General features: G+C 39.1%; 1 protein-coding gene across 1 annotated transcript; it reads right to left on the minus strand.

Annotated features, from left to right (window-relative positions):
- Positions 1 to 9,088: 9,088 nt before the first annotated feature.
- Positions 9,089 to 9,331, minus strand: LOC132650819 (zinc finger protein 239-like; the record flags this gene model as incomplete). Its single annotated transcript, XM_060376134.1, has 1 exon — positions 9,089 to 9,331. A coding segment is annotated over one exon (243 nt), but the record flags the coding sequence as incomplete, so codon positions are not given.
- Positions 9,332 to 11,502: the final 2,171 nt, after the last annotated feature.

Genomic DNA, 11,502 nt, shown 5'->3' on the forward strand with positions numbered 1-11,502 from the left:
CCTAAGGAAGGGGCTTGATCCTCATTCAGAAGAGCAAACAGGACAGACATAGGAAATAGGAGAAGACAAGGAACAGAACAGGAGCTCTCCATAGGGGCCTCTGAAAGACTCTAGTCAGCAGGGTATCAAAGCAGATGCTGAGACTAATTGCCAAATTTTGGGCAGAGTGCAGGGAATCTTATGAAACAAGGCAGAGAGAGAAAGACCTAGAGGTGACAGGAGATCCACAAGGAGATCAACAGAGCCCAAAAATCATGGCCCAGGGGGCCTGCAGAGACTGATGAATCAACCAAGGACTCTACATGGAGAGGACCTAGGCCCCAGTTATTTTTTGTGGGTATTTAGTATTGCCTTTTCTGTTTCTGTGAGGAAACACAGTGTCTAAGGCAACTTTTTACAATAGTTTCCCTTGGCTCATGGTTCCAGAAGGATATGGGATCACTATGAAAGTGATGTGACAGCAAGTTTCAGATCTGGCAGCTGAAGAACCCACATCATCATCTTGAGGCATGAAGCAGAGAAGGAAACTGGAAATACTGTGGGGATGTAAACTCTCAAAGCCCACCTCATATTACTTCAGCAGGACAGCATTTCTGAATTCTTCCCAAATGGCACCACCAACTGAGAAGGATTATTCTCTCTGACATCAAGCCTACATGCCTGCTTCCTGTTACACGAGCCAATTCATGATGAAGAAAAACTCTTTAAGTCAACCTTTAGAGGCATCAGAATCTGGGTTACAGAAAGGAATGCATAGGCAGTTTCCTAGCAACTGAATCTCTAGTGGGGAGGAAAAGCATGTAGTGAAGCTCATTCCTTTCCCTAGGTCGCCGGACTTGTCTGCATCGGCTGGCTTTCCTTTACGCTTGTGCTTTAACTTTAAACCAATGCCCAAAATTCTTTCGTCTCTCAGAGTCACATGTTTAGTAAAAATCAGGTGATACCCAGAGAGCTCATTGACAGCAGAAAGTTTATGGATGCCTCCATTTTCTTCTATGCAACAATAACCAAGAAGTCACATGGCATTTACCTTTTTATGAAATCATTAGTAAAGAACATGGCAAATTCATGGTTGCTTCCATGGTGGTAAGGTTACTAGCCAAAATAAGATCAAACCACATGATTCTATTGTGCTCAAGGTCAATGGGGTGGTTTGAAAAAGAATGGCTCAGACAGGTTCATGTATTTGAATGTTTGACACATTGGCAGTGCCAAGGTTGAGTAGTGGGGCCTTATTGGAGTTGGTGTGGCCTTGTTGGAGGAAGTGTGTCACTGGGAAGGTGGGAGTTGACTTCTCATACGCACAAGCAGGCCCAGGGTGACTCTGCAGCTGGCTGATGAAGATTTAGAAGTGTCAGCTCCTTCCCCAGCCCCATCTCTGCCTGCCTGCTGCCATGTTTCCCTCCATGGTAATCATGGACTAAACCTCTGCAAATGCAGCATGCTCCTATTCAATCTTTGTCCTTTCTATGTGCTTCCAAGGTCACCGCAGGTTTTCATAGCAACCAAACCATAAGAAGAGTTAGCTCACCTTCAATGGATGGTGAGCTCAACACTCATTAGTCACATGGCCCTGTGGGATACATGGTTTAGATGAGTCCAGTCAGACTCCTTTTTCTTTATAAATGCACGTTAGTTTGGCGTGGATACAGGAGGAGATTTCTATGGCTGGGGAAAAATGGAACAAAGGAAAGAATTCTGTTGTCTCAATCAGAAACTGTGGAGTCCATATATCTTAGCACAGGAACTGCAACTGTGGAAGCAAAGCCTTGTCATCCAGAGGTTGTACCTCCTCAGTCCCCAGGCACAGAGGTTTCTGGACCCCACTGTATTGTGGTTGACTGTGATGGGGCTGAGTTCAGATGGATCTGGGACCTTTCATATGAGCTGGGATTTAATACTCTTGGAAACACACTTTCTGAAATAGTTTATCATCAGTAAAATATTGGCATTGTGTGTGTGTGTATGTGTCACTTTTCCTCAGGAAAGCATTGTCTTATGTCATTGAAGGCAGTCAAAATTAACCACCCCAAGACACTGCCATTGACTGCAGACCGGACCTAAATGTTTCCAACTTTTAATGTGGCGACCAGTAGGAAGGAATATTACAGATAATGACACATACACAGAGGATAGAGACTTGAGCCAAAGTATGAAGCCTGGATTGAAACCTAAATTGGGAGCCTTGCAGTGTTCAATCTCTCCCTCTTCAGGGTAGGGCAGGTGAGATGAAGGAATCCTGTCAGACAGCAAGAGAGGAATTGGCTGCCCTGTGCTAACAGGAAATTATTTCTCTCTTCAGGTTATCTGTTTCTATTTTCTTTTTCTCTAGAGCTATCTCTACCTAAATGGCTCACCCATGTTGGCTTACATTTTGCTCAATGTCTTTTTATGAGATTTCTTGCACCAAATTTCATATCAAACACATGTCTCAACCCTGAGATGACCCAATTACCAAAGCAGTACTTTTTGGTTATCTATAGCATTTCTTAATTTTGGTGTATGTACAGGTGGTTCCTGTTGCCCTGGTAATTTCTTTGGACCACAGTCACTATAATATCTAGAGACCTGCACCCCAGGGGTTCTTTTACTCAGCTGGAGAATATTTAAGGTACAAGGCCATTACAGAAGCTGGTGGGAGGCATTTATCTTTAGAGGATGATTCATTCAGGTGGTTCCTTAACTGACTTACCTTCTGAGACTAAAATATGAATTGCTACAAATAATTGCCCAGACAAGACTACCTTTTCTCTTCATCAGGAGGATGTGCTCGTAAAAAGGGAACTTTCCTAGTGAGAAGAACAGTTTCTCAATAGCAAATGCACTTAGTTTTATCCTAAAGAATGTGGTGACTGAATTTTTTTTCTCCAAAATTTGTGGTCAGAGCTCAGAATATCCTTCACAATGTGAGTATGAAAGGATCTGGTGCATATAGAAAGGGGAGAAAGGGGAAGGAAGACATTGCTCCAGGGAAAGAAAGGTCACTGATCCTGGTCATCAAACACCTAGAAAACAGTCATGTTCCTGGGAAGGAAGTATATTATGCTGAATGGAGGACATGTTGAGATTTGAATTCCATATGTTAAATACAAGTTTTACACTCTTTGAGAGAAAAGACTTAAGGTTGACATTTCTTTTTATATATATTTTTTAATTTTTATATGCATTTTAATTCCCAATCACAGTCCTCTGTTTCCTCTCCTTCCTGTGCTTCACCCTATTTGTCCCTCCTCTTGTCCTCAAAAAAATGGAGCCCTTTTCCTCCTACGACACATCAATTCATATCAAGACTGAACTCCTCATCCTCAGGCCAGGCAAAGCAGCCTGGTAAAGATGAAGTAGTGAAAATCAGGCAACACAGTCTATGTCATAGACAGCACTTATTTCTTACAAGCATCTGTGTGGCTGCATCTGTAGAAACCAGAGATTAACTGGAGAAGCATAGTAAGCTATTCTTATCTGCCCCATGACTGGAGAAAACTCTAGAGAGGGATGCCTCTCTATCTGGAAAAAAAGAATCTCAGTTCCTGGAAAGTCAGTAACCCATTTCTTGGCATATCTGTGTTTTTCAATTGTTGCTGTGTTAGCTTGTGGTTTTCCTACTGAGATGATTAAGATGGCTAATACATTGGTTTTAAATTGTTAACAATTCTTATACCTTGTCTGTGTATGCTCCTTGGCTTTAGATATCAATGTTATATAGCTTAGCATGATGTGAGGGTGTATCAACTGGGGGTTCCCCAGATGACAATCACTTGTGGCTATGTTTGTGGTTGAATACAGGTGTTGTGAATGCAGTGGTAAACTCCAGGCCCTGATGGTCGAAATTTATCTCAACATGTGGTGTGAGCTGGTTAAGAAAACATACATAGAAGTAGACAGTGACCTTGTAAAAGAACATAGCAAGAAACAGTGTTCCATCATAATTCATGCCTTCATTTCATAGCCTGTGTTTCTTTTCTGAGCTCCCTCAATGTTTGGGGCCTGCTAGCATCAGCCAAAGAAGCCAACTTATCACCTGAGTCATTTCCATTTAGTGGAGTTAATGACAGCAACAGAGAAGAAAGGAAGAACAAAATTTGTACCATCAAATTATGCTTGTCATTGTCAGAAAATCTGAATATTGTTGTTTTTATCAATACACAATATATAAGAAATCTAGATATAAAAAGCCACTTAATGCTTAACTTGGAGCTTAATATTGCATTCCAGGTAGTACTGAGAGAAGATAGTGGTGAGAGAAATAGAGGTCGTGGAGGTCAAGGTAAGGAGGATTCAGTGGAAAATAGACTCTGTAAATATTTGGCTAGAGAGGTTACATGATGATTTGAATGATGATGGCCCAATATGCTTATGTAATTGAAGGCTTGTTGCTCAGCTAATGGAACTGACTGAGGAAAATTAAGAGATAATAGCATCATTGGATGGGGAGTGTCACACTCTTATTTCTAAGTGTGGCCCCATTTCAAAAAGAACACGGTGAGAGGGACCACTTGGTGAAAGAGCTGTCACCACATACTATTCTATTTTTTTGAGTTATGGGGCCACTTGAGGACACTGTGCTGGTGGAGTTCATGGAGATGTGTTCATGTGTGAATGTGTATGTGTGTGTGTGAGAAACAGAGAGAGAACAAGCAACCAAATTGCCTACGACTGTGTTGAGCTCCTAGGATGATGTATGTGTTACAGGTATCTAAGTGCCCCCTGTCTGTGTGTGAATCCCTCAGTCAGGAGAACAGGGTGGCTGTGTCCATGGAAGATAGGATTCAACATTATCTTTTGTGAAGTCCTGAGGGAGTTTTCCTAAACAATGAGCCATCCCATTAGCCCTAAAAAAGCCACTTTTTAAAGCTTTGTATGTCTTTCATTTATTTGGATGTTTTGCATTCATGTGTCCCTGTGTCATACTTGGAAAGGCCAAGGAGAACATCAGATCCTTTTGGGATGCATTTACAGGTTATGCTTATCTAGCTTGTGATTCCTGAAATGGAACCTGTCTTTTATAACAACACCCAGTGCTAGTAACCCCCATGCCCTCTATAGCCAATTTTTATTTAAAGTTAATTTTACAGATGTTAATTAAAATATATCATTTCCCCTCTTCTTGTCCTTTCTCCATCCTATTCCAAATTCTTTCCTTTCAATGTCTTAAAAAAGAATATGTGAATAAGTATGGACCGATATACATAAAAAAAAAAAAACTTACTGAGTCCATTTATATGGCTTGTGTGGGTAAGGGTTTGTGTGATTAACCCTTTATATAGGATATATAAATATGGAACTCATCACTTCCTGAGACAAATACTCCCACTTCCAAGAGTGTTCTAATCTTCAATGCCCAAAATGAGTCTGACTCTGAAGTGACCTGGGCTGTCTTGGACAGGAAACATTAGCAAGCAAGGGGTGGCATATTCCTTAGGTAACACACAGTGCTGGAATGGCCTGGAAGTTCTCGGGCTTATCCAACGGACATTGCTCTTATGCAATCAGTCTCCCTTTGGAATGTGGACCTCCCATTATACCATTGACCTTGGATATTTGCTTGGATGGCATTGAAATCTTCAAGTTTCTGCCTCCTCTTTCTGAACACCCTGACTACAGGCCTGTGTTACCATGCCTGGCTTAGGCGGTTTTAACCTCCGTGATTTAATAGAATGTTGGGATGAGTGTAACACATAGATACATTTAACTATATTGAGAACTTTTTTATGTCTGTGAGGATGGTTTTCACTATCTGTTGCATAACGATAGAACTCCAATATACTATGATGAGTATTAAAAACTCAATGATAAAGAAAAAAAATAATTTTCTTTGAAATTAAAGGAGAGGATTTCAAGACAATCAACTGCAATTGAAGAACACTTCTTTTCTAATACTGTAGTTAGGACCAGAGCCTGTTTCCTAGCTACCATGACTGTTTGGACTCAGTGACTCATTCTCAATAATCCCATTGAAAGAACTAAGTTATTGAGGTAGACAATGCCCAAATATCCTCTAGACACTAGGGAGGCAAGGTAAGCAGATCTAGTATGTACACTAAGTTCCAGGAGAGCCTGAGAATCATACTGAGACTATTCGTTCAACCAAAAAAAAAAAAAAGAGAGAGAACAATGTTTGAAAATAAAATTATTTTTAATTATTTATTTATCACATTTTGTATCCTGGCTGTATCCCTTTCCATCTCCACTCATTCCCACCCACCCTCTCCATTTCCCACTGTGCACCTTCCCTAGTCCTCTGATAGTGGGTTAAGGAAAAAAGAGAACATAATGGTTAAAACACAAATTATTAATTAAAACTGGAAACATATTAATATATTTATTCAGTGTTACTAATTTTGACCATTGATGAATAAATAGGTTATACTTTATCTTTCTTCCCACAGGTGAAATTTGCTAATTGAATACATGATAAAACATTTGAATGCAGCCTTGTTGAAAACAATTCACAGACGGTTCTCAGTCCCTAAGGAACAGGGCCAGGGAAGCTCCCATGAAGGAAACATAAGTGTGGGCAAAGGAAAGTGTATGTAGAGAGAGGGAGAGAGAACAGAGAGAAAAAAGGCAGGAAGAGAAGAAACACAGAAAGAAAGAGGGAGAGAAGAAAAGCACATATAAGAAAACAAAAAAATCTGGCTCTACAGGGAATAGCCTCTGGGAGAGGGCAAGCCCATTCTACTGGATTGGAAAGTTAAGGGTAGAGGTGGGGTATGCCAATCATGCCCTTTAGAATGTAGGGACTGAGGGATGCTTTCAAAGAGGTAACTCAGAAGATTGTCATGGGTGTGAGGCACTACATATGATACGTAAGTCATCCTTTAGGTTTAATAGGTTTACATAGAAGGCCAGAGATGCACACAACTAAGTAATCTCACAGGGCCATATATTAAAAACTTCCCATCTATAAATTCCTCCCCAATTCTCAGATTATTTCTTTCCTGCAAGATATTCACATGGCATAATGTTATTGAGCAGAAAATATCTCATCTAGGGGAATAGGTCTATTCAACAATGACATTCCTGAGGAGAATGGAATTTCATGGAGTCCATTGATTGATTAGATGTCAACCTAATAGAAATATAGTAATGTTTATTCAGAATATTGTTATTCCTGCCAGGTAGAGATGTTACAGGGATGACAGAGTTGGGGCTGAGGAGATTTAAAGTCTTATTTGAGACCACCAAGTGGCCACCTGCATGGTATTCTGACTGACACTTACAGGTATCTGAAAAGACAAGGAAACAGTGGAAGAACTGGAGAATTGACCCACCACAGCTGAGTAGATACAGCGAATACAATAGAAGGCAGCTTGTCCTCACATACAACCCAAGAATCAATTGCTCTCTGGGACTTTAATCCTTTCTTTAACATACAAATTTCCTTCCTTTATAATTTGTCCAAGCTCCACAGGTCTGTAAATGCCTGATTCCTCAAGCCTTCTGTTGACATCTGTTTGAATCTCAGGATCCACAGACAACAATCTCTACAACATATGGAGTCTTCACCACTCAGGGCTCCTAACTGAATGTTTGCATGCATCAGGGAAGCAGAATACAATTCACTTCAGAAAAGTTGTCTTCATGCCTTCAAGTTTTTTCTCTCCTTACATTAGGCATAATCTCAAGAAGGGGTACACCTGACACATGTCTTGTGGACTCCCATTGCTGCCTATGTGAGATAAACTCAGTTTGTGGCTTTGGAAATGTGGTCAAGCACTTTTTAAACACGTGTACTTTCAGATTCTGGCCTGAATTTTTGGATACTTCCATACTGAATTTTGGATCCAAAACCATTTTTGGATACTTCCATATTTTTTGTGAAGATATTGGATTAGAAACTTCTTTCAGCACCAAGCCTAAGTTACTTTTTATGCTCTCAATATTCTCTTTCTTCTGGGTCATCAGGGCTGAGTTAAAGGTGAATTTAGGATTAACTTGTCACACCTAAAAATGCTATTCAAGACACATTTATGGGACTAAATACATGACTCAGTGCCTAGGAGAACTGGCTGCACACTCTCATTTTCAAACAAATTTTATCCTTCAAATTGCCCTGAATCCCTCAATTATTACATGACAGTATGTTTACAATGTAAAAAGAAGACTATTTTATTGATGTAATATCTCAACTAATCTAATTTGAGTATCAGGGAAACAGTGCTGTAGGAAAAGATTTTGGTGTCCAAAGCTGGCAATCACTCCTTAATCATCATATTAAGATGGCCAAAGGAGATCCAACAAACTCGTCTCCCACTCTGTACATATCAGTCATGGCTTAAAAGCCCATAATCACCTTACACACACACATGTAGTGTTTCTTTTTAGTCAATATTCTTGCTGTTACTTTATCTATAACCTGTATATTACATATTTTCTATAGAATGCAGTACTTTTAGATGAAATGACATGGCTAATTTGGAGGAACATATGGATTCACAGAACATCCAATTTTATGTATATATTCATATCACATCAAGCTATGTAGTGAGATGCAGTTGATGGATGATTAGACCACTTCATTATATCTCTAGGATACTTGAAAACACAAAGTTTTGAGTTAACAAAATGAACACATTCATAGGTTTTTCTTCAGTATGTTTCATTCATGAAAGTGAAGTCTATAGAAATTTCCAAAGGCTTCATCACAGTGAATATATTCATATTTTTTTTCTCTTGAGTATGATTTCTTTTATGGCTTTGAAAATTTGTGACATGCAAAGGCTTTACTAATTATATTCATATCTTTTCACTCCAGTATGAAATCTTTCATGCCTTCAGAGATGACATCAATGTTCAGAGGCTTTACCACACTGCTTATATTCTTAGGGTTTCTCTCCAGTATGTGTTCTTTTATGTACTTGAAGACTACTGGATTGTGAAAAGGATTTACCACGTTGATTACCTTCATAATGTTTCTCTCCAGTATGAAGTCTTTCATGCCTCTGGAGATTGCTACAACGTACAAAGGCTTTACCACATTGATTACATTCAGAGGGTTCTCTCCAGTATGTGTTATTTTATGCGTCTGGAGATGTCCATATTGTGAAAAGGCTTTCCCACACTGATTACAATCATAGGGTTTCTCTCCAGTATGTGTTCTTTTATGCAGGTGGAGACCACTGGGTTGTGAAAAGTCTTTCCCACACTGATTACATTCATAGGGTTTCTCTCCAGTATGTGTTCTTTTATGCAGTTGGAGACTACTGGGTTGTGAAAAGGTTTTCCCACACTGATTACATTCATAAGGTTTCTCTCCAGTATGGGTTCTTTTATGTAGTTGCAGACTACTGGGATTGGAAAAGGCTTTACCACACTGTTTACATTCATAGGGTTTCTCATGAACATGTATTCTTTTCTTTCTGCAAAGAAAATTCAGATATGTGTAAGCTTTACCCTATTCATTACTCTGATGAATCTTTTTTAAACGATTTATTTACTTATTATTATTTACTTATTATACTGTGTTCTGCCTGCATGCTACATGAGGACACCATATCTTAGTATAGATAATTATGAGCCACCATGTGGTTGGCTGAGAAATTAACTCAGGATCTTTGGAAGAACAGCCAGTGCTCTTAACCTCTGAGCCATCTCTCCAGCCACTGATGAATCTTTATGTCAATGTAAATTAAGTTTGCAGTTCGCTTTAATCTTAAAATGAAGTTACATCTTAACCTTTTATCACTTTCTTTACACTCATAGTTTCCCTCTTTATTGTCGGTTTCTATAACTTACAAGATACCTTTGATGGTAAGAAACTTCATTACATGGATCACTGGTAGCATCATTTTTCTATAAGTGGTTTTTCACATATTTAAAGACCTAGAAGGAGTCAGCTTTACCCCAAGGACTGCATTCATAAATTTTCCTATAGTTGTAATCACACTGCATTTATAAATTAACCAAAATAAACACAGTAATTTCCACAGGGCCAGTTATCACAGGGAATTTCTGTAACGTGATTTCTTTGGACAGCAGAGGGTACATATATCTCTCATGAGAAGAGAGAGGAAATGAAGCTCCCTTAAGGGGCACTACATGGAAAGCAGAGGGAGTTTTACTGGGTTGGTAATAGAAAGACAGGTTGGAGAGAGAGAACTAAGGTCAAGATCAAATGAGCCAGAGAATAAAAAAGAGCCCGAAGATTAGAAAAGACTGATGGAGTTAAGTATGAGACTAAAGAAAGCAATTTACAGGACAGTAGAAAAGCCAGATGTAATAAGTAAAGTAGGAGAGAATTTTAGCCAGAACAGCTGAATTGAATCAGCCATCCATGAGCTCTGAAAGAACAAGAGAGGGTGTACATATGAAGCAGTCATTCTAGGAAGCAGAAAATCTTCTAGGCCTAAGATAGATTGTATGGTACCTAGCAACTGCCCTGTCCATGCCTACGGTAGCAGACAGAGAGGCAGTAATCTTCGGAGACCATAATTTCGAGATTGAATAAAAGTCGTTTTTACTTTAATATCTGTTTACCAAGGTTTTCACTCTCCTTTTTTGCATTGAAATGCCCAGGAAACAAACAATATACCTGACAGTGAGGAACATGGATTTGGGATAATTTGATGTTCCTTAATATTCTTAAAATGGTATTTGTTTTTCCACTGTTGTTTTTCTTTAAAACCTCTGGGACACATACAAATTTCTTCACAGGGCTGGTGAGAGTACTCGGAGGTTAAAAGAAGTGGCTGTTCTTCCTGAGGTCCTGAGTTCAATTCGCAAAAACCTCAACATGGCCCACAATCATCTATAATGAGATCCCATGCCCTCTTCAGGTGTGCAGGTATACATGCAGGCAGAATAATATATAAATAATGAATAAATAAATCATCTTTAAATCATTTTTCCTGGCATATTTATATAAGCTTCCAAGAGATCATTACCTTCCATATCTTCTAAAAAGTTGATAATGTTCTTCAATTTTATGCTCTTCCCAATTGTAGCCTGAAATATGTACCAAAAAGTGAATCATTGATTATTAAAAATTAAGCAAAATATAAGTTACTCTCTTCAGTAAACCTTAGAAACATGCCTGATTTATTCTTTCTCATTCCAAGTGAACTTATATAAGAGCATTAATAAGAACAGTCCACAATAACAACAGATGTCCCTTTTACCTTAATAGCGAAAGAAAATTCACTGTCTTACCTATAGCTGTAAGGTGCTGGCAGGTCTCCAGCATCACATCTTTGTAGAGACTCTTCTGGGAAGGATCCAGCAAGGCCCACTCTTCCTGAGTGAAGTTCACATCCACATCGTCATAGGTTACCGAACTCTAAAGGATCCCGACATGAGTATAACAGAAAGCACAATAGTTGACAACAGTATAAATGTATACTTTATTGATAATATATTCATATAATTCTGGTGCTTCCCTGATATGTCCTGGCACAGAGGTTTCAATGAATTCACCAAGCCATTTTAGAAGGAAAGTAATTGAGGAGGTTCACCTCATTTCTGCACCCTTTGTATAGAATACAGCCTTACAAGAAAAATGCCAAT

Source organism: Meriones unguiculatus (genome assembly GCF_030254825.1).
Source record: "Meriones unguiculatus strain TT.TT164.6M chromosome 13 unlocalized genomic scaffold, Bangor_MerUng_6.1 Chr13_unordered_Scaffold_33, whole genome shotgun sequence".
NCBI classification, from domain to species: Eukaryota; Metazoa; Chordata; class Mammalia; order Rodentia; family Muridae; genus Meriones; species Meriones unguiculatus.